Here is a 27,241-nt window from a genome sequence, read left to right as displayed (position 1 = left end):
AGCCATGATCAGAAAATGGTTTTAACAGGTTTCCTACAGGTCGAGGTTGTTGTCTGCTTCCCCTTACTCCTTCTTTTTGACACTATGTGTTTTTTCATAGGGCGGCACGGTGGCGCAGCAGGTAGTGTCACAGTCACACAGCTCCAGGGACCTTGAGGTTGTGGGTTCGATTCCCACTCCGGGTGACTGTCTGTGAGGAGTTGGTGTGTTCTCCCCGTGTCCGCGTGGGTTTCCTCCGGGTGCTCCGGTTTCCTCCCACAGTCCAAAAACACACGTTGCAGGTGGATTGGTGACTCAAAAGTGTCCGTAGGTGTGAATGTGTGTGTGTCTGTGTTGCCCTGTGAAGGACTGGCGTCCCCTCCAGGGTGTATTCCCGCCTTGCGCTCGATGATTCCAGGTAGGCTCTGGACCCCCTGCGACCCTAAATTGGATAAGTGGTTACAGATAATGAATAATGGATGTTTTTTCATCTCAAGCTTGGTTTTCTTAGCAGGACGGCCACGCCTCTTACCAGGGGGTCGTTTCACAGATTTTCGAGCCATCACCAACATGCCCGACCCATCTTGATTGTGTGCCATTATACGCGTCAGACCGCTACTGACAACATCGCTTACAATGTTTTTAGCAGCTGTTTTTAGATGTGGTTTGGCTATATTAAAACCCTTCTTGAACAACGGTATAGCCATTCTGAATAAATGTCTAAAAATCCCGCACCATACATTGTTGGGCTACCTGTATAGCCGGGCATGTGGCCTCCGGCCTGACTTTGATAGTAAGAAACGTAACGTTCAGGATCCATGGCCAGGCTGTTGAAAGATTCCATTTCAAAACCTAATTCCTTGTTTTACAGGTCTAAAGTGTAGCTTTACAACCACTTTCCCATAAGAAAAATTTACGTGCTGGTTCTGATCGGTTTTCACTTCTATAGCGATATCATTTATCTGTGATTTTGTTGTCGACACGTAGTGCGGCTTACTATATCTAACTGTGACAATATCATGGTTGTTCCCTGATATATGTACACATCTTAACAGGGGTACAAAACTGTCTCCAATTAATTGGTAATCAACAATGTCTGTGTAAACAAACATTGAGTAGAAACCACCATACATGTCGACAGGGTGTGGCGCGTACTCTTTCTGTACGACATCCGGGTCATTTGTTTTAACTACACACTCTAGTATCACACCCGGTTTAAAACCCAAGATGATGGCTAGTTTACCATTAAATATCAAACCGATATCAGATAACGTCTTAATAAACAACCTGTGACTTATTTGGTCATAAACAAGACCTATTGAATGGTTATTTGTGTTGTTTTGCCCGATTTTTTATAAATTACGCTAAATGTGGCATCTAGCTCACAAAAGGTTGTCCACGTTCGTGGGTATTGAAACTCTATCACCCCTACTTCCCAGTCACCTTTTAGATCGATTGGTTTCGCTAGTTTTGTTCTATAATTAGAAATTTGATTATCGGGGTATACCGACATAGACGAATTGCTCTGCAGTGTGACGCAAAAACCATTGTCCCCCATATTTGTCCTTTGATGTAAATGAACTAGTTCACAAAGTACAACACCTTTTAAGGCCTTTGTATGTCCACAACATCATTTTCAGGAACCCAGCTGTTAAATTTTGATGGCCAACCTAACCATTTCACTAAAACCATTGTTTTTTTACCCTGTTTTTTTTTATCCAAAATTTTTTCAACTTTGAATGCTTTTTCTGTAGACATGCGGATTTTTTGCAACTCTTCTTCATAGAAACGGCTGTGTATAATGTCACCGTCATAATCTTTCAATTTATAATTATTTTAGCGTTCTATTAAACCGTTCAATGACACTGGCTTTTAGCTCACTACCTGTAGCAAAATGTTTGATTTTGTTTTTCGATACTAATTTTTGAAAATGTTTGTTGAAAAACTCTTTACACCTGTCAGTCTGTAACTTTTGAGGAACTCTGCCTTCTTCTAATATGTTCGCAAATGCCTTTGAGATTTCTATACCAGACTTATTTTTTAACAGTCGAGCCCACGCATATTTGCTGAACACGTCAATACATGTCAACATATATTTATATACCTCATTTTCCCTAGAATACGCACTCATATCAACAAGATCAGCTTGGAATTGAGCGTCAATGCCATATACCATAACCCGGTTCTTTTGTAATTATGTCGTATGGGTTTGTGGAGTGTGTATGCATCCTCTCCAGCTAACCAGTCTGAAACCTGTTGATCAGACAGACACAATCCTGTATTCTCTAAAACACCCCGTTTCAAACGATTTTTACCGCCTAATGAACCAGAATTAGACGGTGTGTAATATACCGTTCTCATAAGATTTGATGTGTCGATAGATGACATTGTTGAAAATAATGACCCCAGATTTGTTTGTTTGACTGTTTTATTCACAATGCATCGATGAAATCTAAAAAGTTTGCACACACATCTACATTTTTCTCAACTAGATATTCAACAAATGTTTCAATCACTTTACGAACATCAATTGGTTTCTTTGTTGAAAGTTTTATCACACAAATGTCTATTATATATGTACATAGACAAAGCACATAACCAATTTTTACCACATTTTCACTCTTAGGCATGAGAGACAGTAATTTACTAATAGTCACAAGGGTTGATTCGTCAGAATCTATACATAACTGTGTCAAATGACACCAATCATGCGATGTTGATTTAACAATATTCATTTGGTTCTTGAAATTTTGTAAACGTTTAACATTGACATCATGCACACTATTAATGAGCGTAAAATCATCCACACTATCGTCAATACATTTATACAACAAACGTGTCAATTCGCAGTTCACACGGTGTTTCAGCACACGCTTTGACAGACTTTGGTGTCCGCAAACTATCCCCATTTTCACTTAAACAGCTCTGCAAGTCTTTGAATCACCTTCCCAACAGTCAACGGCATCGCTGACAAACTGTTCAGAGGTTTGATCAATCAGGCTTTCTCTTAGTTCCTGCAGCTTTTCCACAATGTTTGGCTCGCATTGTAATTCACAGACGACTGTTTCAACACATCCTTGAATTTTTAGAAGGGGTAGTTCTATTCCAAAACACTTTAGAAGCCCAGCTATGGCATGTTTTAAGGCGGGCGTGAACAATGTCCTTGTTATATCTTTATAGTATTTTTCAAAAAAGAAGATGTCAGGTTCAAACAGACACGAATGTCGAAGTTGACTAGGGTGATCCACTTCACAACCAAGACACGTTTCCTTCAGCTTGTTGTTTATGATGTGTTGTAGGATTACAACGACAGTGGACTTTATCAGTTTTAGCGCCGTAGAGCTTACTTGCCCGTCCACCACATCAATCGGAGCAGATATAGCATTGTCTTCAGGAGCTTCAGCGATTGTCAGTTGTCTAGCCATCAACGTTGCCAAATCATCCACCGGGTCTTGTCGAAAAACATGCGGGTTCGCAATGTCCACACAACTGAGATCATCACCATATTGACCCAACAAACTGTTGTCTGATACCGCTTTGGCAACCGCCGTCGATTCACCATAGCTGTAGTTTACAAACCCACGACCCGTGTCAATCGGCGTATATTCAATGTCCGACAGTCGATAATTTCCACACCACATAGGTCCACGGGTGTCGGGATGGTCTGCTGGAAGAATGTCCTCAAACATGATGGCTTGCGTGTTGTTCGTGTCTTGACTTCGTGTGGTTTCAGTGCCGGCTTATGTTTCTTTTAACAGACATCACTGGAAGGCGTTGATCCACTTTTGACCATCCCACAAACGTCCCACAGGTTAATTTTAACACCCCTAAAATATTCGCGAGGGCTGCTACCAAATGCTTTACCACGCCGTTTCTTCCTTGGCGCAAAAGCAACGTTGGTTTCAGAACTAATAGTTGGTGTAACTGTAGATTCTCTTAAAAGAGACTGATTTACACACACTGTAGACATTTTAAAAAGCGTTTAGCCATAGAAATCCACCAGGCTCATTTTAAATACCACATGCAAGCACAACCCACCCCACATGTTGGGGGTTGTGAGGGTGTCAGGGGTGGGGAGTAGGTGTGAGGGGAAGCCCATATAAGGACATCCTGTACTGACCTGTCACCTAGGTCATAAATCAGGGGTCATAAATCAAGGGGTCATAAATCATTCACAGAGGTGTTTGACAGAAGGTGTAGGATATATACTACTACTGTCCTTTATCAGACCATACTTCATGGTTTAATGCATTTCTCTATGTGATATAGGTGACCACTAACAGCTTATGAATCATTTGAAAAATGAAGGGTGCCGTTTGCTGTCCCGTTGGTGCCATTTGCTGTCCCGTTGGTGACGTTTGCTGTCCCGTTGGTGCCGTTTGCTGTCCCGTTGGTGCCGTTTGCTGTCCCGTTGGTGACGTTTGCTGTCCCGTTGGTGACGTTTGCTGTCCCGTTGGTGCCGTTTGCTGTCCCGTTGGTGACGTTTGCTGTCCCGTTGGTGACGTTTGCTGTTCCGTTGGTGCCGTTTGCTGTCCCGTTGGTGACGTTTGCTGTCCCGTTGGTGACGTTTGCTGTCCCGTTACTGACCGAAATGTCTGGAAAACAACAGAAAAGTACAAGAATGATAAATACAAATATTCAGTGCAATTAGAAAATGTAAATTGTAAAGATCTGATTTTATTTTTAGACAAATATCTAAGAAACAAATGTAGGATAATGTACAATCTCCACTAAAGACATTTGTTCTGTGAAGACACACTAGGTGGGATTCCATCCAAAATGTTCACATGTTAAAGAAATAAAGAAATATCGGCAGAAAAAATGCTAACTGAATCAAAGACCGTGGTCGTGGGATCAGTCGGGGGCTCATAAACTGCCAACACAAGTGGTCATATTTCTATATATCTATATATATTCTATATATTCACTGTAAATTATCTTAGAATTTTATTTAAATGGACTAGTAGAGCAAGTGCTGCTAAAATGAGTTTATTCTTTAACGAACAAGCCGTTTATGCTCAGTGAGATTTGTGAGAGTAAATAAATTGCAGAATATTTTTATTATCAGAAATGTATTTACTCTTCATTTTAGATTAACTTTTTAATGAATTTTCATTAGTCTACTGAATCTAGTTTATTATATCTATGAAAAATAGAGAACATAAGCATAATCAACCAATATGAGACATACAATGATTTCCATTTGTGGTGGTGCCATTTCCTGTCCCGTTAGTCATTAAAGGGTCTGGAAAACAGCAGAAAAGGACAACAATTACAAACACAAATATAGAGTGCAATAAAAAAATGTAAATGCTAAAGGTTTTAGTTTATTTTTATACAAATATCTAAGGAAAAACCTGTGGTCATGACAATGTAGGATCCCCACTAAATAGAATTTTTTTACACACTGACAAGATTAATTGCTCTATGTGATCTAAATGCTCTTGAAATGCAACTGAATAAATAGCCTCTCAACTGGTTTGAACATTAATATTCATACATACTTTGTCTGTAACCACTTGTTGGATTCAGGCTTGCAGTGGATGTCAAAAACACCCATTAGAGACGTTAGGTGGGGCTTAAATGTGATCTTCACAGGTTGATTGGTTGTAAAGCACAGTAAATGATAGCTTTGTACTTCAGGGATTCTCAGGTGTCAAATACATAATTTACTGAGGTGTTAAGAGTTATTTCTGCTCTTGCATGATCAATGGGTCATGGCTTACTTTGTTGTAGAAGCAATCAACCTGTAAAGATCAGAGTTAGGCCCCACCCACTGACTGACAGGTGATGATGACAGTTTTTTTTTTATTTCATGGTGCATAAAAACAGCAACCTTGAAATAAATAAGTCATTAAATAATTAATTTTACATGCACACAATTGTATGATGTGATCCTAGTTCACACCAGGTGCGAAGAGGCAGAATGTGAAACGTTTTCAATGAAGGAGGTAGCAGAAATATCACTGACAAAAACAAGGTGATGCAACAAAAGTCAAAACAGTTTAACTTCATGCAAATTAGGAGCACCATGGCAACCACAAATCAGCTAGAGGGCGAGGCAAAAAGTTGCTGTTGGTGTGAATGCAGTGTGAGAGTAATACTCTCTAGTCTATGATCACGTAAACAGAATGGTTTGATGTTCTGAATATAGCCTCAATCAAACCAAACTTAGCTAAATTAGAGCAACTCTGTAATATTTAATGCCTCTTTTATAACTCGTTATAACGTGTTGTCCAGTGTAGTGCTGGGTGGTAAAATGATATCGATTTGTTTCATGATTAATTTTTGCTCAATAAATATGATAAGGTTTGATTAACAGAGTTTGATGAGCTTCATTTTTATTCCCGGTTACAAAGCCAGCCACACGATATCAGGCACATATACTTTCTAATGTTAGTTCCGAAATTGCATCTCACTGTTTCAAAAAGCACAACTTTTATCAAAGGCAGGCAGTAGAAAACATCGATGAATATGTGCATATCTGAATATAAAGATAACACTATATATCAGCAGCTGCTCTTATAATCGCTCCTTTTATTGTAATCACTACTTTTATCAGCAGGCGTCATCTCCCTTTCTCATTGATTTTATTTTCTTCCCCTTCTTCTGATAACACTCTCTCAGGTGAAGCCTGGAGAACTTTTAACACTTTCACCAAGTGACTGCTTCAGTAACACTTCCATTATGATATTGTTTTGCTGCTTGGGAAAGTTTTTCAGTGAGTATCTAATGAAACGTGCACTCAGAAGCTAAATACGGAGCGCAGCAGAGGCCACACTCCTATTTCATCCAATGCCAGGTGAGATCTGCCTGTTAAAACTCAGATATAAATCCAGACAGGTTTAAAATGATCAGATAACTACTGAGTTCAATGAAAACACTAGGTAATTAAGCCTGTCCCCAGAGGACTTTGGGGGGAAAACACAGACATGGTCAATTCAGATAGAAATAAAACTACAGAAAACTTCCCCATAAATCAGTGAATTACCCCAGGACCCCATGGAAATATAATCCTGTCCAGACAGGGCTTAAACCAGTTCACCTTCTACTTTGATCTGATCATTTGTTTATACTCACCATTTCTGCGCTTCATTATAAGGAAAATGATGAGTCCTACTACAGCGCCCAAGACCAACAACACTCCAACCACTGCTCCAATAATCACACCCACACCACCAGAAGAATCCCTGAGTTTCCCGTCTGTGAACAGAGACGTGAGTAACAACAATCAGAGACAGTGTTTGTGTTTTACGAGGATGGACAAATGACCTCCACTTTACTGCTACATATTATACCCACCGTGCTTTGTGTATCCACTGAACACACTGCCTCCTGTCCCACAGAATATTAAGATCTACTCCAAAGATTCTGGGTCTCACCAATGTAACCTTTTCTACAAGATTTTTATTGTGTTTCCAGCTCCAGTACAATGTAGGGTTCCCAGTCCAAATCACTAAAAGTTATGACATGGGTCATACTTATAAATGTACTACTTCTTTAAAAATAGTACACAGTATTATATGCATTATTAAAGTATGCATTATTAAAATTCAACTTACAGGTCTCTGTATTGGCAGAGTACAGAACCATGTTTGTAAAGGTTACCTACAGATGTGGTGAATGCTAACAAAACTGGACAAATTTAAGACAAAGTTAAATTAAGAACAGCTTTAAACTGACCACTGACTTAAAGCAACATGACCTACATGTCATTAAACCAAAGCTGAGAAAATAAACTCAGGACAATAACCAGGTTTCCATGCAAATATTTCAGGAAAGTTTTTGCTTTAAAAAAAAGGTAAACATTTTTGTAGACTAAAAGTCTGCAGCCATAAAAGTCTATAAGAGTCTGAGGCCATAGCACACACTTTGCCACATGCAGAATAAGTATGAACCAGCCATAACTACTACTTCTATTGGAAAAGCCCTTTTCCATTGCTCTATTAGTCGCATTTTAGCATTTCAATATACTTACTAACTTTTACACCTCATAAGAGCCTTTTTTACATTTTGGTCTTTTCCCATTCACATTTTTTAATTAGCATTTTCATAGTTTGCAGAAAGTCAGTGGATGGAAAACCTACTTCTATAAAACAAGCTCAATCATGCATATCGTCACTCTCCAATTAAAAACCTGTATCTCCGTTTGTGGATTTTATTTACTACATCATTTGAACACAGCAGCTGTCCTTCACACTGTGTGAAAATGTCATGATTAATGAAAGTTTTTCTTCTCCTGTAAAGTTACTGTTTTAGGAGATACATGTTTTTACTTGAACAGCGATGATATGTATCTTTATGTGGTTGATATCCCAGGATGAATGCAACAGTTCTTTTCTACCCATTTTATAGGAAGTTGCTGGTCCGAAGCTCATTAATTGCCTTTTAATTATTAGCTGCTAATATTGATATTATATAAATCTGCTAATATCTGTGTTTTCCCTCTAGAACAGGTTACATAAAAAGGAAAGGAGTAAACTGGGAACCAATAAATGCAAATTATGTAGTTGCTGTCAAGAAACAAACATAGCCTGAAAATATGAACCGTTATCAAGAATAATTACCCCATTGTTTAATAATTGGCTCTTTAAAGGTGACGTGAGTCACGTAACAGTCGTATCCTGCTGTATCTTCCTCCTGGACGTCCACACTCTTCCTCAGCTGGTAGGTTCCATCACCATTGGGTCTGACTCCTGAGGATGTTAGTAGATGTTCAGGGAGTGGATTGTGGAACTTCCTCACGCTGAGTCTCATGTCTTTGGGGTAGAAGCCAGTCACCAGGCAGGTCAAGGTCAGTTTCTTTGGATCAGACAAAGATTTCTTTGCAAACACACGAACGTCTGGGGGAGCTGAGAAAGAAAATAAAAATGATGAATTTCTTGTGTTTTTGTAGCATTAAAATCTATAAATCTATATATCTCTTAAGTACATAATATAGAAGCAGGAACAAAGCTGTGGAGAGGGATCAGGGGGGTCTCAAATTTTCCTTCACTTCAGTAATAAAATTCATACTGTGTTCTTTTAATTCATGAGAACTCATTGCGTCCTGGTTCCCTGTTCCACCCTTGGATCCTCTGAATGAACGAGCTGAAATATGAAGAATGCTACATCCACGATGAACCTACAAGTACAGTCCAACACTATAACAAACCACTCGCCCCTCCTTAAACAGGAGTCTGACCCTATGTTCACACTAACAGAGGAGACATGTCGCTTACGTCGCTCCACATTGGTTGTTGCCTGTGGGTGTGTCAAGAGAAGATATAGTGCAGGGATATAGAAGTGGGTTACAGAAACCTTAATATAATAAAATTGAGGAGGTTCTATATACACATATGGGTTCTGTAAACATGAGACACACATAAGGGCAGCTACTAGTGGTGTTCAGAGGCAGTGAAGTTGTCAGTAAATGTATTCTTAGTACTAGGAGCCACAGAGACAAAAATGGTCTGTCCAGAGAGCAGAATAATAATGTGGACCATTAGCAAGTCAGACACAAACCAGTGACAATGAGTGCATCAGGTCATGGTATAAATGACAGTACACACTGGACATGTAACAGTACGGTGTAGATCAGCACAGTTCAGACAGCAGGAGATCAGTCGTGTCCCTGCAGTAAGGAGAGACTTGTTGTAAAGCCTTATTGTTGTGGGAAGAAATAACCTCACACCACAGCGCAGCTCTATCAGTCTTCCACTGAACGTGCTTCTCTGTTTGTCCACTAAAGTGTGCAGGGGGTGTGAAGTATTGTCCATAATGTCCAGCAGCTTGTTAAGAGTCATTATTCTGTCACCACCTCCAGAGTGTCCAGTATGACAGAGCAAGCCTTCCTTATTACTTTGGTCAGAGCACTTTTGTTAATGCTGTAGCTCCAGCACACAACAGCACAGAACATAGCACTAGTGACAACAGACTGGTAGAAAGACCACAGGGGTTTAGTGGACACCCTGAAGGACCCGAGTTTCCTCAGAAAGTACAGATGGCTCTGTCTTTTCAAAAACACTGCACAGGTGTTGGCGCTTCAGTCCAGTCAGTCATCAAATCAAATCAATTTATTTGTGTAGAGCTTTTTAGAACGGATGTTCTCACAAAGCAGCTTCACCTAATTCCTGTAAAGACAAAGGTTTAACATGAAACGTGAAATCCCCCAGGTGAGGGAGACCTGGGTCAACAGTGGCAAGGAAAAACTGAAAGATGAAACCTTAGGAGGAAACAACGTGTGTCTGTAACCACCTCGACTTCCACTCTATTCCACTGGTGACTGATGATGGGGCAGGTCTAATATTCCACCACCATCTCCTTTGTCTTACTGATGTTCAGCTCACACCAGCTGACAAAGTCTGACACCAGGGACTTTGGTTCTGGGCTCTTGCGATGGTAGTGTGGATGTGTAGCATGTGTGTGGATGACTGCACTGCACTGGCGGAAGGTGTAATGTACACTGTTTATTTAAATAGTTAGTGCCTATTGTTTTGCTAAGTACAAGCACGAAGCGGGAGATGGGGTGAGGAGTGCTCTGTGTTTCAGAGAATAGTCAGAGTTGACCGTGCAGCACTGGGCCAAAGTGTGGGTTGTTTGTATTTTAGCCGTCATGTGCATTTATGTTTAAAAAAAACTCTGATGCTCATGACGGCTAAAATACAAACAGCGCCCAAACAGTTAAACATTTCCTAGACGTTCTCTCGTCCAAAGCTGGTATTTTGAGGAGATAAGCTCTTGCAATAATATGGTGAAACTGTGTGGTGCTTGAAAGGCAGGATATGTGCACGTTGGTGAATACTCGTTTACTCGATGCCAGCCAAAGAGCGGACTCTGCATATTCAATAAGAAAGGAAACATTTTCACCAACGAAGGGCAGAGAAATCAACCAATAAATCAAGATCCAAAATACAAAGAAACTAGAAATCAGAAAACTAATTCTAAAATAAACTATAGTCAAAATACTCTGACTAATATTTCTCTCTTCCCCCACAGGATTATTCTGTAAAAAAAAACAGCACCGACTTTCTAGACACTCACAGCTGCAATTTTGTCATTCATTGGAGTATGTTATTTATTTTTTGTCACATTACGGCTGAGACATTTTCTACAGTTTTTCTTTTTTTCTTTTTTAATAGCATGCCGACGGAAACTCAAACTCTACCAAAACTTTCATAAATGCAACAGTGTTTACCTCAGAAATATACAGATACACTGTACCAAATTCAAGATAAAGGCAAATGTTGCAAGTTTTATTTGTTTATTTATTTTACATAATAATACTGTATTAAACTATAGCCAAAAAAGAAATGAATCTTGATTAATAACTCTCTCTGTCTCGCTCTCTCTTTTTTCAAACAATCAAGATCCAAAATACAAAGAAACTAGAAATCAGAAAACTAATTCTAAAATAAACTATAGTCAAAATACTCTGACTAATATTTCTCTCTTCCCCCACAGGATTATTCTGTAAAAAAAAAAAAAAAAAAAAAGCAGCATCAAACACTAAAACACAGACTTTCTAGACACTCACCTGAAGCTGCAATTTTGTCATTCGTTGGAGTATGTTATTTATTTTTTGTCACATTATATCTAGTTTTTTTATTAACTCTAGCGTGCTGACTGAAACCTCATACACTGTTGCAAGGTTTATTTCTTTCTTTATTTTAAATAATAATAAAATAATAAACTATAGACAAAAAATGAATCTTGATATAGATTAATGATCTATATCAATGATTAATGATTAATATCTCTCTGTCACGCTCTTTTTTCAAAAAGAGAAATTATCCAATATCCCTGGATCAAAATTACAAAGAAAAATACAAAATTTATTAAATATCAAATTATACACTTCTAGCTATATCTCTCTCTCTCTCAGAGCTCATGTGTCCTTCTCTGCTTTGCCTCATTTACATAAGAAAGGTAGTCTACTAATGGGCTGCAAGAGGGGTGGTCTTGTCTTCAGGTTCTGAAAATTTCAGCCTTTCTAGTGTTAAACAACTGAAGAACACTGAGGGCACACTTTAAAAGCCACTAGTCTGTTAAACAATTTTAATACTTTTCTTCTTGTGGATTATAGGCTCCAATAGGTGTGAAATTGTGGGAATTCATTCTCGATATTTGATCTAAACTTCCAAAAAAGAGACTCGCTCAGTAAAACAGTCTTAAAATGCTACACATTAAACTTTTTTTAAAAAAACTTTAGATTACAAATGTAATCTTCTGTTTATTAAATAAAAATTTTAGATACTCACTGTGTTTTCTCAGTGATTCTTTCCCATAGCCCATGAAGTTTCTGAGCCAGTCCACACACTCCTTCTCCAAGTAAGCCTTGATGTACTGCTTCAGTTCGATGTTATCGTCCCACTTCCTTTTGGTCGGCTCAGCAGCTGGAACCGGAGCGATCCAGCGCATGTTTTCAAAATCAAATGAGATGAACGCTGATCCATCGTAGCCGTACTCATAAATGCCACTCAAATATTTTATTTCTCCATTTGTGTCATCAACCTCACAGCCAACTCTCCACTGAAGAACATGAAGATCTGCAAAAAATAATAAGGACAATTAAATCCATTAGTACATCACAAGAGAACATGATTTAAAGTAGAATGACTGAGAAGTGGAGCAGCAGCTAGTGTCGCTGTCACACAGCTCCGGGTGACTGTCTGTGAGGAGTGTGGTGTGTTCTCCCAGTGTCTGTGTGGGTTTCCTCCGGGTGACTGTCTGTGAGGAGTGTGGTGTGTTCTCCCTGTGTCTGCGTGGGTTTCCTCCGGGTGGCTGTCTGTGAGGAGTGTGGTGTGTTCTCCCTGTGTCTGTGTGGGTTTCCTCCGGGTGACTGTCTGTGAGGAGTGTGGTGTGTTCTCCCTGTGTCTGCGTGGGTTTCCTCCGGGTGACTGTCTGTGAGGAGTGTGGTATGTTCTCCCTGTGTCTGTGTGGGTTTCCTCCGGGTGACTGTCTGTGAGGAGTGTGGTGTGTTCTCCCTGTCTGGGTGGGTTTCCTCCGGGTGACTGTCTGTGAGGAGTGTGGTGTGTTCCCCCCGTGTCTGTGTGGGTTTCCTCCGGGTGACTGTCTGTGAGGAGTGTGGTGTGTTCTCCCTGTGTCTGTGTGGGTTTCCTCCGGGTGACTGTCTGTGAGGAGTGTGGTGTGTTCTCCCTGTGTCTGTGTGGGTTTCCTCCGGGTGACTGTCTGTGAGGAGTGTGGTGTGTTCTCCCTGTGTCTGTGTGGGTTTCCTCCGGGTGCTCCGGTTTCCTCCAATGCTCCAAAAACACACTAAGTGGATTAGTGTAAGTGGATTGGAGACTCAAATGTGTCCATATGTGTGAGTGTGTGAGTGAATGTTGCTCTGTGAAGGACTGACACCCCCTCCACTGTGTTTTCCTGCCTTGCGCCCAATGATTCCAAGTTGGCTCCGGACCCACCGCAGCCCTGAACTGGAAAAGGGTTACAGAAAATGAATGAATGAATGACTGAGACTGAGAAGTCACTAACCCGAGTGATTGTGCCTCATTCTCTGCATCAGGATGTCCACACTGTCTTTGAACCACTGCTCTTTGCTCTTGCGAGACTGAGTGCCTTGTTCCCAGTAATCCTCCTGCATCTTCTCTCTCATCCAGTCCTGCCTGGGAATCTTCTTCTGATCTTTACTGTTATAGTAGTCGATCTCTCGGTCATCCAGTAAACCCATTGCTGTGAAATCATAGATCCCTGGAAGATCCACATTTTTGGAGAGGGCCGTGTAAATGTTGTACAGGGAGTGTTTCTCTGAAAGAGAAACATATATATAATTTCATATATAAATAAAGGAACAGGACAATTTTGCAATTTTAAGAATCAGATGTATTAATATATAATCTTATAATATCTAAACATGTTTACTGTGTTATAATTGAGGTCTTCTACCACTTCCTGTAAACATCAGGTAAATACATAATAATAAATATAATTTCACTTAAGGGTGTCACAGTGGTGCAGCAGGTTAGTGTCTCTGTCACACAGCTCCAGGGACCTGGAAGTTGTGGGTTCAATTCCTGCTCCAGGTGACTGTCTGTGAGGAGTGTGGTGTGTTCTCCCTGTGTCTGCGTGGGTTTCCTCCGGGTGACTGTCTGTGAGGAGTTGGTGTGTTCTCCCTGTGTCTGCGTGGGTTTCCTCCGGGTGACTGTCTGTGAGGAGTGTGCTGTGTTCTCCCTGTGTCTGTGTGGGTTTCCTCCGATGCTCCAGAAACACATGTTGGTAGGTGGATTGGAGAATCAAAAGTGTCCATAGGTGTGAGTGTGTGAGTAAATGTGTGTGTCTGTGTTGCCCTGTGAAGGACTGGCGCCCCCTCCAGGGTGTATTCCTGCCTTGCGCCCAATGATTCCAGGTGGGCTCTGGACCCCCCGCGACCCTGAACTGGATAAGGGTTACAGACAATGAATGAATGAGTTAATTAATTTCATTTAACCCTTTCTTTCAGACTGCTTTTGTACTTTCTATGTTGACATTTGTTTTACAATTAGATGTTGGTAACTGCTGTATTATAGCAATATTATTAGTTCAAATACAACAAATCTAAATGATCAGCAGCATGCAGAAATGAACAAATTTGGGGGGTAAAGTGTTTGATTATATGTTAAGTATAATTAAATTTAAATCGACCTTGTCTGTCCCCAGTTAATGCACTGTTGTAGTTTTCTAAAACTGAGTTAGTGCTTATATATCTATAGCTACAGCTTGGCAGGAAGTCATAGCTACTGCTGATGTTGAACCCTAGGAGAGACATTTAAAGAAATATTATGTAATATTTTTAGCTTAAAATGTGTCAGTCCATATTCATGTGGAGAGGGAGTTGGCTCTAAGACCCTTCAACAGTGAGGGAGCACCACGGCACCCTCAACCCCCACCACACTCCAAAATATTGGTTCCTCACAGACATTGAGGCAGGATTTGACCCCAGAACCTCAGGACCCTGAAGCCGTGTGACACTGTCTCCATCGTCATTCCACTGTGCCACCCTCAGAAGATTCATTTGTTTAAAAAAGGTATTAAGATGATTTTAGGCCATTTTTAGAGTTTTAGGGCTCACAACTTTCAGAGATCTATCAATGAGAGACATGAACATGAATACATATAGTAAATATATAACTAGTATTATATGGTAAAATACACAGCTCTTATTTATTATTTTGCTCAGGTGTCAAACAAACGAGTGTCCTGATTCCTCTCAGTGTTTGTTTTTTGTTTTTTTACACTTTTCTGAGGGATTAATTTCCTGCTCCATTGTTGTTTCACAAAAACCTGACCTAGGGCTGGAGGCATTAATTCTGTAAAGCTGCACTGTGATTAGAGGTGCATGATACAGACAAACATGTGATGTGCGATAATGTTCTTGGACATGCAGATATCGATATAAAGAATGTGTGTCTCTGTACAGCAGTACATTCATAACCTGAAAATGAACTGTTATTACTGTGTAACGAAATCAGAATAATGACATTATTTCTCCTTCAATTAGATAACGAGTATATAAATTGTAATAGTGCATGCAGTTTGGGCAATGCAAGGCTGTAACCAACACCAAGTGAAAATACAATAAATAAATATGTAAGTGAATAAGAGATATGAGTATCTATATCTAAATAAAAATATTATTTTCTCATATTAATACAAAGTTACTGGGGCTCAACATCCAAAAGCCAACATCATCATCATCATCATTTTCTTCTCCGCTTCTCCATTTCAGGGTCGCGGTCCAAAAGCCAACATATAAACACCAAAACATCTACTATTTTTTTTTAAATCAGGTCTACACTGTAAAACATAGTTTGCCCATAAAACCTATAAAATTACTTCATGTGACAACAATGAACGGGTTATTCAGCTCAAATAAATACTCTGACTGAGCCATTATTTGATCCAAAGTATTTACTGGAGTTGAATAGTTTGTTAAAACATGAAATAACTACTTTTGAATGGACAGAACAGTTTTTAATGTAGAACTCCACAGTTAATTTTTTTGTAATCCTCCTAAACATGTAAAAACCTCCAAATAAGGAGAGAATCAGCTTTTATTTTCTTACATTAGTTTCCTGATTTCTATCTAATCATTTCTTTCATGTTTAGTTACAGAGTGACAAACCATCATTCAACTTAATGCTTAAAATCATATTTTTGTGGCTAAGAAAACCAGCGTATTTGTTTGTTTGGAGCAGTAGAGATTTGTTTTGCATGTGGAACTGCATCGTGATGAGAGGTGGATTTAACAGGGCTTTTAGATTTGGCAAAACACTTCTCATACCTTTGTCTGAAGCTTATGTCAGCGGTTCCCAAATGTTTGCACTATCGGGAACATGCCCAGAACAGCCACGAAGGAGTCTGTCTGCGTACATAAACTCACATGTGAGGATTTCGCTATGACCCACCGGCCTCATCACCTTGCTTTGCCCAAAATCTTGTTTCTCCCTTTTTTTGGTACAAAATTTTCCTCCTGCATGTCTTCGCTCTTCAAAAAGTTTTTCAGCACTCATTTTCAGAAGTTGCGTGTTTAGTGTGTACATTCTTACTCAGACAGCTTCCCAGACGATAAGCGGTGGACAATGGATGGATGGATAATAGAAGAAATACAGATGTGGTGTAAAGAAATATAAAGAACAGAAGAAGTTCTGTAAATTGTTACAGCTACTGATTAAGAACTTAAGGCACCATCAGCGGCATGTTCCCTGTCGATCTCCGGATACGTAAGGTCACATGGTTTCATGTCTCTCATGGCTCACGGGTTGGTACTGAAATGCTTGCTGGGATAAACAATAGCCTTTCTTAGAACTTAGGGCAATAATTATCATAGAGAAATTCCCTCATATATTAATCTCCCTGTTCCCTCATATATCGCTGTAATCCATTTTATTATATGAAAAGTCTAATTAATATTCATTATTTGATATTATTATTAATAAACCAGTTGTGTGATAAAACCAATCCTTGGTTATTTGTTTGTGTGTGCACCTTTCTTGTATGGAATTATAATTTCTAGTTCAGATTCCATTTCAGAGTCAAGAACCCACGGCGGGTCAATGAGCATAATTCATTAATAATAGTTAATTCTAGCTAATTCTGCTGTATAATATGTGAAGATGACCTACTTGTCTACGCTAAAATTAAGACGGGTAAAGACACTACATAATATTTAATGGCTCCCAAACATGGAGCTTAGCAAAATGAATTAAATAATTAATTATTAATAAAATAATAATTAATTATCATTGACTCCGCTATGTAGTGCAAATGCCACCGCAACGTGTGCATAACTATTTCCACTACAGTCTGTGTCCACAGAGGGTGAAGTTTACATTAGCGGAACTCATAATAACAGGCGTCTATGACCTTCTCCAGCTAGCAAGATAGATCTGGGCCGATTCTGGCTCCGGCGTGACTCGGCGTGAATGTGGCACCCTGCATCTAGCCCAGTTCCGGCTGAACACAGTCGGCTGGCGAGGAGATTGCAGTTAACACACTACACTGATCAGAGCATTTTATTAAACACTGCATATTAATTGTATGTGGCCCACATCTAAAAATAAAAGAAAATACTGGTAACTGTCTGGAAAATGATGTAATAAATGTTAAATAAATAAAATCATTATTTTAACTTGTTAAATGCCATACAGTTATAGGTAAGCTCTGTATTGTAATATTTTAGAATATTGATGTAATGACTGGGACACTAACGACCCGGGAGGACGGCCAGGGAGGACGGGTGGACATTGTTATTTAGGTTTTTGAAGACGACTCGACTGGAACGACAGCTTTAAAATGAATTAACTCTGAATGAGAAAATGGAAGGTGGCTCTCACCGGCCTCAGGGAACAGCTTCATCCCGTAAGTATTTCAATTTAACCTTATATTTTTGGATACATATGTATTTTGGTATCGCCCAAATGTAGTTACCATCGTTAATGTTACGTATGTTATTGTGGCATCCGCCACTGTGTTTGTGAGGGGGGGGTGTGGGTACGTCATTACCCGGAATACCCAGAACTGCTTGCATATAGATAGTTGACTATAATTGCTAATATTTGTTTATGTGTGCTGTTTTATTTCATGTCATTTGGTGGGTCTAGTTTAGTGTTAAGTTAGGTCTTGTTCTATGTAGTTACATGTGTTTATTGAGTGTGTTACCGTTTTTGTGGGGTGTGGGAGATGTATAGACCCAAGCGGTTCTGTGAGCATCAAGGGGGGAAAAAACAGCCTGATGCTTGTATTCTTTTGCACTAAGAGAGCAATAAATGTTTCAAGAAACAATGCAAGGTGTGTGCGATACTCTTGCTCCTGCTTGCACGCCACATTTGGTGTCAGAAGTGGGCCTCCAAGATCGGTTGTTGGATTGATCTGCTTGAACGGGAGCTAAGAGGAGAAAAGAAGCCCCGGCATACCGCGGAAGGACACAGCTTCTCCATACCTGCCCGAACTATGGCAACAACGCGACCTGCATGCGCTGAAATACGCATTGCGGGTCCGCTTTGGACGACAACCACCGGAGGCTGCTGCTAGGCAACTCTTGCCTGGCCGTCATCGCAGAAACGGGGAGCGGATCCCAGTCCTGGCTTCCGAGATATCCCTACTGGTGCGGCAAGGTTACCCGACTTATCCACGAGAGATCCAACGACAATTGGCGCTCAGCCAGTTCCTGAACGCGCTGGAACCACGCGAGCTCCAGACACACGTCCGCCTGGCTGATACATGCTCACTGGAAGCTGCGGTAGATAAGGCAGAAAGGGTCGAGTTGATCCTGTCTGGGCGTGCCAGTCCCTGGAAAGCATCCCGGCAAACCGGCGCAGGAGCGACGAGGGCTCGTGGCTCTTCAAAGTGCTCTGTGGTCTGCTGGCACTGCGGACAACGCGGGCACAAGGCCTCACAGTGCCAGGCGCCGGGAAACGAGGCCGGGGTCAACCATTGAGGGACGGATTGGCCCCCGTGTGTTGCCCTCCTTGTTTTCTTCACGTTTCTTCACGACGGACATTACATTGACTGCAAGTTCGGCGGGATCACGGTAAGGGCTCTCATCAACACGGGCTCTTCAGTGTCGCTGCTGCGGCCCGACATATTACCAAGCGTCACAAATGAACTGCACAATGCAATTACTGAGCATGCTTGTTTAGCTACTGTGACCGGAGGACGTGTCAAGCTGTTGGGGTGCTGGTTGGCCACTGTCAACTTTGGGCAGGGTCCTTTCACACATAAATTATTATATTTATGTAAATAGTATATTTAAATTATTATATTTATGTAAATAGTATATTTAAATTATTATACTATTATAGTTTGCGAGCGGGGGACCTTGATACTTAATGAGCGACCATGGGTTGGGGGCGGTGTTATCGCAGGTTCAGGACGGAGCTGAGCGCGTCATCTCGTATTTCAGCCGACGCTTGGACAAAGCCGAGCGCAATTACCGCGTTACACGTAGGGAGTTATTGGCTGTGGTTGCGGGTTTGGAACATTTCCGTCCTTATTTATACGGCGCGCCATTTTTGCTGCGCTCAGACCACGCGTCATTGCAATGGCTGATGCGATTTTGTGAACCTGAGGGTCAACTCGCGAGGTGGATTACGAGACTACAGGAATACGATTTTCAAATCGAACACCGTCTGGGGCGTGGTCATGGCCACGCGGACGCACTGTCGCGCAGACCGTGCATGTGTTCTGGGTGTAAGTACTGTTTGCGTGCCAAGGCTAAATCTGCTGAAACCAGGCGTTGTGCCACGATTGCACTGGCCGTGTCCGAACCAAATGCTGTCACTTGTGTGCCGATTGAGCAATTTGTCGTAGCGCAAAGGGCGGATCCGGAGGTCGGGTGGGCAATTCCGGCATTGGAATTGTCATCAGTGCCTGACTGGGCTGATGTCGTGGCCCTCGGTCCCGTTGCTAAGGCGTTACGGTCAAATTGGGGGAGTTTGAAGCTGGTGCGCGGCACTCTGTGTCGAGTTTGGGAGGATCTGGTCCCGCGCGAGTTACGCGACGTGCTTTTGTGAGCTGTTCAAGGCGCACCAGGCTCAGGGCATTTTGGCATCACGAAAACTCTACGAAGATTGCGCCAGCGTTTTTATTGGCCGGGTTGCCGTGCGGATGTGGAAATGTTTGTACATTGTTGCAACATTTGCGCTGCGAAAAAGGGTCTGGCCAAGCCAGCAAGGGCACCTCTAATACTGCTACAATCCGGTAGTCCGATGGAAAGGGTGGCGGTTGATGTTTTGGGGCCATTTCCGGTCTCTGACGCGGGTAACCGTTTTGTTTTAATTGCGATGGATTACTTCACGAAGTGGCCGGAAGCGGTGCCTGACCAAAGCGCTGTCACTACAGCCGATAAACTGGTGAATGAATTCTTTTTTTGGTTCGGGGGCACCGAAGAGCTGCACAGCGATCAGGGACGAAACTTTGAATCGGAAGTCATGAGCGAGGTTTTCCGGGTTCTGGGTGTGCGCAAAACAAGAACCACCCCGCTTCATCCTCAGTGTGACGGACTGGTGGACCGGTTCAATCGAACCTTAGCTACGCAGCTAGCGATGGTCACGAGTAGGCATCAGCGGGATTGGGATACGAAACTGCAAGCCATATTATTGGCATGTCGCTCAGCTGTTCAGGAGACCACGGGTTTTACGCCAGTACTATTAATGTTCGGCTGAGAACTTCGCACTCCTGTAGACATGGTTTTTGGCGCGCCGCCAAACGAGGATGGGGGTTGCGGACCTGGTCCAAAATTTGTAGCTGACTTACTCTCTACGCTGCATGGGGTCCACAAATTGACCAGGGAAAGTCAAGCAGAGGACAGCGCTAAACAAAAACGTGCATATGACTCGCGTTGCATGGGTGAGCCGCTGGCTGTGGGTGGGGAAGTGTGGCTTTTTAACCCACGGCGCAAGAAGGGACTCTGCCCAAAGCTACAGTCTGAGTGGGTGGGGCCCTGTACTGTTCTGTTGAGACTGGGGGAGGTGGTATACAGGATCCGTTGGGGCAGACGGCGACTGGTCATCCATCGCGACCGTCTTGCCCCGTACAGACCTAAACTGCCGGGCACTGGACATGCCGCGAATACCCCACCACCACTGACCAACATCAACTCTCCAGCACTTCCTTTGAATCCTGTCTCGCCACAAACTGTTTTCGCCCGGCCTCAACGGACACGGAGGCCACCACGCCGTCCACTTTTAGGTGGACTTTTGAGCTCTCTCTTCCTTCTTTTTCTTTTTTGGGGTTCTGTTTGTGTTGGTTGGTCGCCGGGGACGTCCATTGGTGGGGGGGCTATGTGGCATCGTCATAACCCAGAATACCCAGAACTGCTTGCATATAGATAGTTGACTATAATTGCTAATATTTGTTTATGTGTGCTGTTTTATTTCATGTCATTTGGTGGGTCTAGTTTAGTGTTAAGGTAGGTCTTGTTTTATGTAGTTACATGTGTTTATTGAGTGTGTAACCGTTTTTGTGGGGTGTGGGAGATGTATAGACCCAAGCGGTTCTGTGAGCATCAAGGGGGGAAAAAACAGCCTGATGCTTGTATTCTTTTGCACTAAGAGAGCAATAAATGTTTCAAGAAACAATGCAAGGTGTGTGCGATACTCTGGCTCCTGCTTGCAAACCACATTTTTATATCAACTGCTATACGTTACATACGTAATATTGAACTTTTTTTTTTCAAATGACAAACTTTAGCTAACCTGTTTAACTCTAGATAGCTCTTTTTCTCTGACCTAGAAAACATTTAAATTATATGACAATCGCTCATACATTAGTATTTTAATTTGAGGAATTATGTGGTTTGATGGCGTATTTTACAAGATGATGTGAGCATTTTTGTGGGTTTTTATGTCACACAGAACCGCATACCTCAGTATAAGAAATGAAATAAATAAAACTGCTTAAACACATTAAGACGACATAAGGTACTAGCTAAGTAGGTTAAAATACATTCCCAATCTCAGTGCTGTATTATACCTCCGTGAAGCTGGCCCCTCATATGATGAGAAACGGAATAAAAACGTGTCCTTTCGTTAGTGCTGCGTTTGTGCTCGTTTGTGCCGCAAAAATCATCGTTTGTGCTCGTACCGTTTTTGAAGAATTAGACATTATATCTTATTACCTGTTACGTAACGCAGCCCCTCATTAGTGGCCAAATCGCGCCAAAGTGGTCTCATTCTTTCGTGCCTCGGAAACGCTAGAACCATTTTGAGTTATTCAGCCTTAAAGTTCCAACGAGTGATGTCACTCAGCCCCTCATCAACATCCAAATCGCTTCAAAGTGGTCTCATTTGTTAGTGCTGAGTTTGTGCTGGTTTGTGCCGTTAAAATAAATATTTGTGCTCATTTACTTATTGAGTTATAGGCTAAGAAATATTTATTTAAACCGGTGACATCACTCAGCCCCTCATCAACATCCAATTCGCACCAGAGTGGTCTCATTCGTTTGTGCTGGTTTGTGCCGTTAAAAGTAACGTTCGTGCCATTTTCATTCTTGAGTTATTTAGCTATAAAGTTTCAACGAGTGACGTCACTCAGCCCCTCATCAACGTCCAAATCGCTCCGAAGTGGTCTCATTCGTTAGTGCTGCGTTTGTGCTGGTTTGTGCCGTTAAAATAAATATTTGTGCTCATTTACTTATTGAGTTATAGGCTAAGAAATATTTATTTAAACCGGTGACATCACTCAGCCCCTCATCAACATCCAATTCGCACCAGAGTGGTCTCATTCGTTAGTGCTGCGTTTGTGCTGTTAAAATAAACGTTCGTGCCAATTTAATTCTTGAGTTATTCAGCCATAAAGTTGAACAAGTGAATTTGCTCAGCCTCTCATCAACGTCAAAGTCAAATGTGGTCTCTTTCGTTAGTGATTTCATCTTAATGAGGAATTAGTGACCAATAATGTACATTTTTTCTTTAGTTATTTAATAAAGCAGTAATTTCACCACGGACCTGATTGTACCCTTTTCTGAGGAAAGGGAGGATGGTGTGTGTGTGTGTGTGTTGGGGGGGGGGCGATGTAGAGGAAATAAACTATTACAATCGATAATGAGCCAGATCTGGGCCGAGTCTGGCACTAATGGCGTGCTTCTGGCTCAAACTCGGCCGTGGTCCTTTTATCGCGATTTAGTTATGGCTTGCCGGACTAGGGCCGAGTCATTTGAGCCGCGCCTCAGCCACAACACTCGCCCGAGAGTTTACCAGGTGAAATTACTGCTTTATTAAATAACTAAAGAAAAAAGGTACATTATTGGTCACTAATTCCTCATTAAGATGAAATCACTAACGAAAGAGACCACATTTGATTTTGACGTTGATGAGGGGCTGATCCAATTAACTTGCACTGGTGCTTCATAAAGACCGGTTTCGAGCACAGACAGTCAGCTGATGGTGAGGAACAACGTTTGATTAAAAACAAAGTGTTTTTGTGATTACAATCCTGAATTACGGTTTTAAGAAACTGGTGTTTTGCTTTCTGTAGTTTGCAGGTCGTTCATGTGTCTGTTGAGGCTATAATGAAGCCATGACACGACGCTCAGTCTCTGTGAGAGTACACTTTCAAACGGTCATTGCAGCTCTAGCGCACTCTCACTTCACACACAGAGCTGCGTTTGAACAGAGTTCAGCAAATTAGAGCACACCACGAAATCAGTGGCAATGATTCGTCTGTTTACTAAACATTTAACAGTTTACGTATTATGTTAGCATTCCATTCTCAATATATCAGAATGCATGTTTTCATAATATTGTGTAGGAACACATAGCTACATTTGTTTTTATTTTGAATCTCTTTGGTTTTCTGCTAAGTTTTTTTTTTTTTATCTATTTCCCAACAGCATTTTCTCTTTTCGCGCCATATACCCGATGGTTTCTGTTAAAGTAGACCATTCAGATCACTCTGAATTTTTACTGCTGTGTTATTTCTGTGTCAGAAACGGTGTTATATTCACTGTTTATTTGCACTAATTTGTGTTTCGGGTTTTTGTAGCGTTCGAAAACAGGCTGTAGCTGATATGGCTCGTAGTTTACATTTTTCTGTGAATCTGAATCGTAAAACTAAATTCGAGCGTGACTTGAGGGCACTACTATAAACAATATAATTAGTACTTATTAAAAGCAAGAAAAATTCCAATTCCAATCGTTTCTATACAATTTTATGACCTGTGTTTTCTCACTGTCTACAGTCTGGTTTAAATTATTTGACTACAGCAAGGTTATGTCTGTTTATATTTCATGTACATAATGAATATGAAATACAAGAGATCATATTTTGTTAACAATTATACCCAGTCAATCTAATTAGGACTCAGGATGCACCTGAAAATAGATGAATAGAAAAGACCAACACTAAAACATTACACTTGCTTATGAAGTTAGGGCTAATATTCATCTATTTGCAGGTGCATGCTGAATCCTAATTAAATTGATCTGGTGTAAGATGAGTGCATTCTCAAAACATTGTTGAGATTTAAGTGGACCAGCAAGTTTTGACTTTGCATCACATTCCAAAATATATTCTGCCTGTGATCCTTGATGTAGTTGTATCAATTTTCAATTTTTGTATGAATAAATGTTTCAAGAGTTGAATAAATGTTTATCTGGTATTATTTTTATGCACATTGACCTGATGACTCGAACATGGCACAAAAAGGACAAATTAAGTAGATTTAACATAAAAAAAATATGGCAACAAAGTGACACGTGATATTATTGAATAGATGTAAAGTTACTATAATTAGTAAATAGAAACAAGCTTTCTCCAGGAACCTAGTACAGGCTACTAAATTTTTGCCAGATATTTAGTAAATGTAAATCAGTACTTGCAAGATATTTAGTAAATATTAATTAAGTTTACTCAGATAAATATTCCTTTCCTTGTGAAATTAAGTTGTATTTACTCAATATTTTTGAGCTATATTAACTCATATTTAGGCATGTTATTACTAAATCCAACACATTTAAACTGTGTATTTTATTAACATTTACATAATTTTCTTGCTTAAATTTAGTTAATTTATTCAATGAATGTTACTTAAAAGTTGGAAAATTAGAATCTACTCATTAATATTACGTGTCACTTTGTTGCCATAATTTTTTTAAGTAACACATGTAATGGGTCACATTTATTACAGTGTACCCTTCAGCCATTTAGAAATTCTATTTTTGTTATTATTTTTTTACTTTTCTAAACCTACTGGTGAAATATTTATTTTTGTGTTTTAAGCATTTTTTTTATTTGGCCTAAATTACAATTTTTTAAAGAAATGTCTGAATATAAAAGGCAGTTCTTAGGGTGTAAAACAATTATGTTTCTTTGAAAAACAGTATTTGAATGTTAATTGGATTTAGGAAATCATGACACTGCTGATTTCAAATTTCAAAGCCAGTTACAAATGTATTTTCTATTTATTGATTTTATGTACTGTCACGTATGTTTACATTGTTTCATGGTTGTATGAAAAGCAGTTACTTATCTCATTGCATTGAATTGCTGTTTAAAAACTATGTATGTACACTGTCAGAAATGTTGTCATTGTGGTGGTACCCTAAAGGGCACATATTTGTACATTTAATTAGGGAACATAATTACATTATAATTGTAGATTTTAAAATGTGTCGATTTCATACACCATTTCATCTCAGGACTTTTATTATGTTTTTTGTTATATGACATTTCTATAATGAAATACTACAAACATGTATCTCTCCCTCTGGAGATGAGAATGCAATGAACTTTTATGGAACAAAACTGGACTTTTAAACACTTGTACCTTTAGTGACCAATAACGTATCTTTTTCTGAGAGTTTAAGTTATTTAATAAAGCAGTAATTTCACCATGAACCTGATTCTAACCTTTTCTGACCACGGTTTTTAGCTTTCCTTTCAATAGCTAAAAAATACAGACCGTTTTTGACATTGCAACAAAGTGCATTCGTTTCTAGACTCTGTCTACAGCACCGCACACCATTGTCTTTCAGCTTAATTTGCTTAAATACGATTAAATACGTACTTTCCTGTCGCCGCTAACAATAGGTGACAATCTTCAATAGCTTCGTTTTCACTGTGTTTATAAACATCAGATTGGCCGCGTTAGACACTAGGAGTGATGGGGAAGAATGCACAGCAATGTGTTTTCATACTGACCTCTCATTAACAGTTAAATTCAGAATTTATGTCTCTCTCTCTCACTCACACTCACTCACTCAGTCATTCAGTCTGTCTCACTCAGTCTGTCTCTCACTCTGTTTGTCTGTCTGATCTGATTCCCCCAGGAGGGGTCAGGTGGTGAGGACTGTGGACACAGTGAAGAAAACCAGAGACTGTGAGAAGTATTGAAGCAGAAAGCTTTATTTAAAGAGAATGTTAAAGTTCTAACTGTAATTCTGTTTTTGGAATCTGTTCTTTTAAATGTTAAGCCTTTATTTTTTAATATAAAGTGTACATTGTGTTTGATATCATGCACATGATTTATTTTATCAATAAAATGATTGATGGATGGAAAAATCTTTTTTTTTATTGAATTTTTAAATTTATTTTTTAATAACTTTTCAACAAAGTTATATATGACTTTATATACAGCTGTGCATCGTAGACATTAATCACACTAATCATGCACACCCTTTGGTTTGTCTGTAAAATTAAATTCTTATTTTTTATTGAATTTTTTAAATTTGAATTTTCAATAACTTTTCAACAAAGTTATATAAGACTTTAAATACAGCTGTGCATCGTAGACATTAATCACACTAATCATGCACACCCTTCATATATAACTTTGTTGAAAAGTTATTGAAAATTCAATTTTAAAAAATTCAATAAAAAATAAGAATTTAATTTTATAGACAAACCAAAGGGTGTGCATGATTAGGGGAAGGCGGCCATTTTGTCTCTGTCAAACTCATTTTGTAAATAAACTAATCGGATTAAAGTGGAGTTACTAAGTTGAGGACACAGCTTTCAGCTCGTGTTTGGTTTTAAAGTCGGACGTGGTTCATTCTGTGTCACATTCCTGACTTTATTTGATATAAGACCTCGTTTGTTTTTTACTTTCGTTTTCGCAGATGGCGCAGTAACACACTGCTGTTCGAACAGAGAGCACTCACCTCCGAGAGCAGGAGTCAGAAACCCGCACAGAGACAGCATCACGACCACACCACAAAGCCCCATTTCACCTGTTTATCTACAGACCCACGATAAATTGCTCTGGAGCATTCTGCAAGGATAAATCTTGATTTTTAACGGCGATTGTCTAGACGCCGTTAAAACTAGAAACTAGACGTTTTCCCTTCTT

General features: G+C 40.2%; 1 protein-coding gene across 1 annotated transcript; it reads right to left on the bottom strand.

Moving 5' to 3' along the window:
• Positions 1-2,406: 2,406 nt before the first annotated feature.
• On the bottom strand, positions 2,407-27,241 carry LOC136694115 (zinc-alpha-2-glycoprotein-like). The gene is made up of 7 exons (XM_066667500.1): positions 27,054-27,241; positions 13,453-13,725; positions 12,219-12,506; positions 8,547-8,831; positions 7,060-7,182; positions 5,171-5,224; positions 2,407-4,574 (listed from the first exon to the last, which is right to left on the bottom strand). The coding sequence occupies exons 1-7, from the start codon at positions 27,115-27,117 to the stop codon at positions 4,264-4,266; spliced, it is 1,398 nt and encodes a 465-aa protein (XP_066523597.1). The 5' UTR covers positions 27,118-27,241; the 3' UTR covers positions 2,407-4,263.

Source organism: Hoplias malabaricus, chromosome 4 (assembly GCF_029633855.1).
Source record: "Hoplias malabaricus isolate fHopMal1 chromosome 4, fHopMal1.hap1, whole genome shotgun sequence".
Lineage (NCBI taxonomy): Eukaryota > Metazoa > Chordata > Actinopteri > Characiformes > Erythrinidae > Hoplias > Hoplias malabaricus.
This window is presented reverse-complemented; position numbering and strand designations above follow the sequence as displayed.

What these genes read in the sequence shown, in the direction of transcription:
- LOC136694115 (XM_066667500.1), bottom strand. Translation starts at nt 27,117, where the DNA reads ATGGGGCTTTGTGGTGTGGTCGTGATGCTGTCTCTGTGCGGGTTTCTG. An exon ending in AATGAGGCACAATCACTCGG is followed by an intron (nt 12,507 to 13,452) that starts GTTAGTGACTTC and finishes TATTTTTTGCAG; the next exon opens with ATCTTCATGTTCTTCAGTGG. An exon ending in GCCAATTATTAAACAATGGG is followed by an intron (nt 7,183 to 8,546) that starts GTAATTATTCTT and finishes CTCTGTTCACAG; the next exon opens with ACGGGAAACTCAGGGATTCT.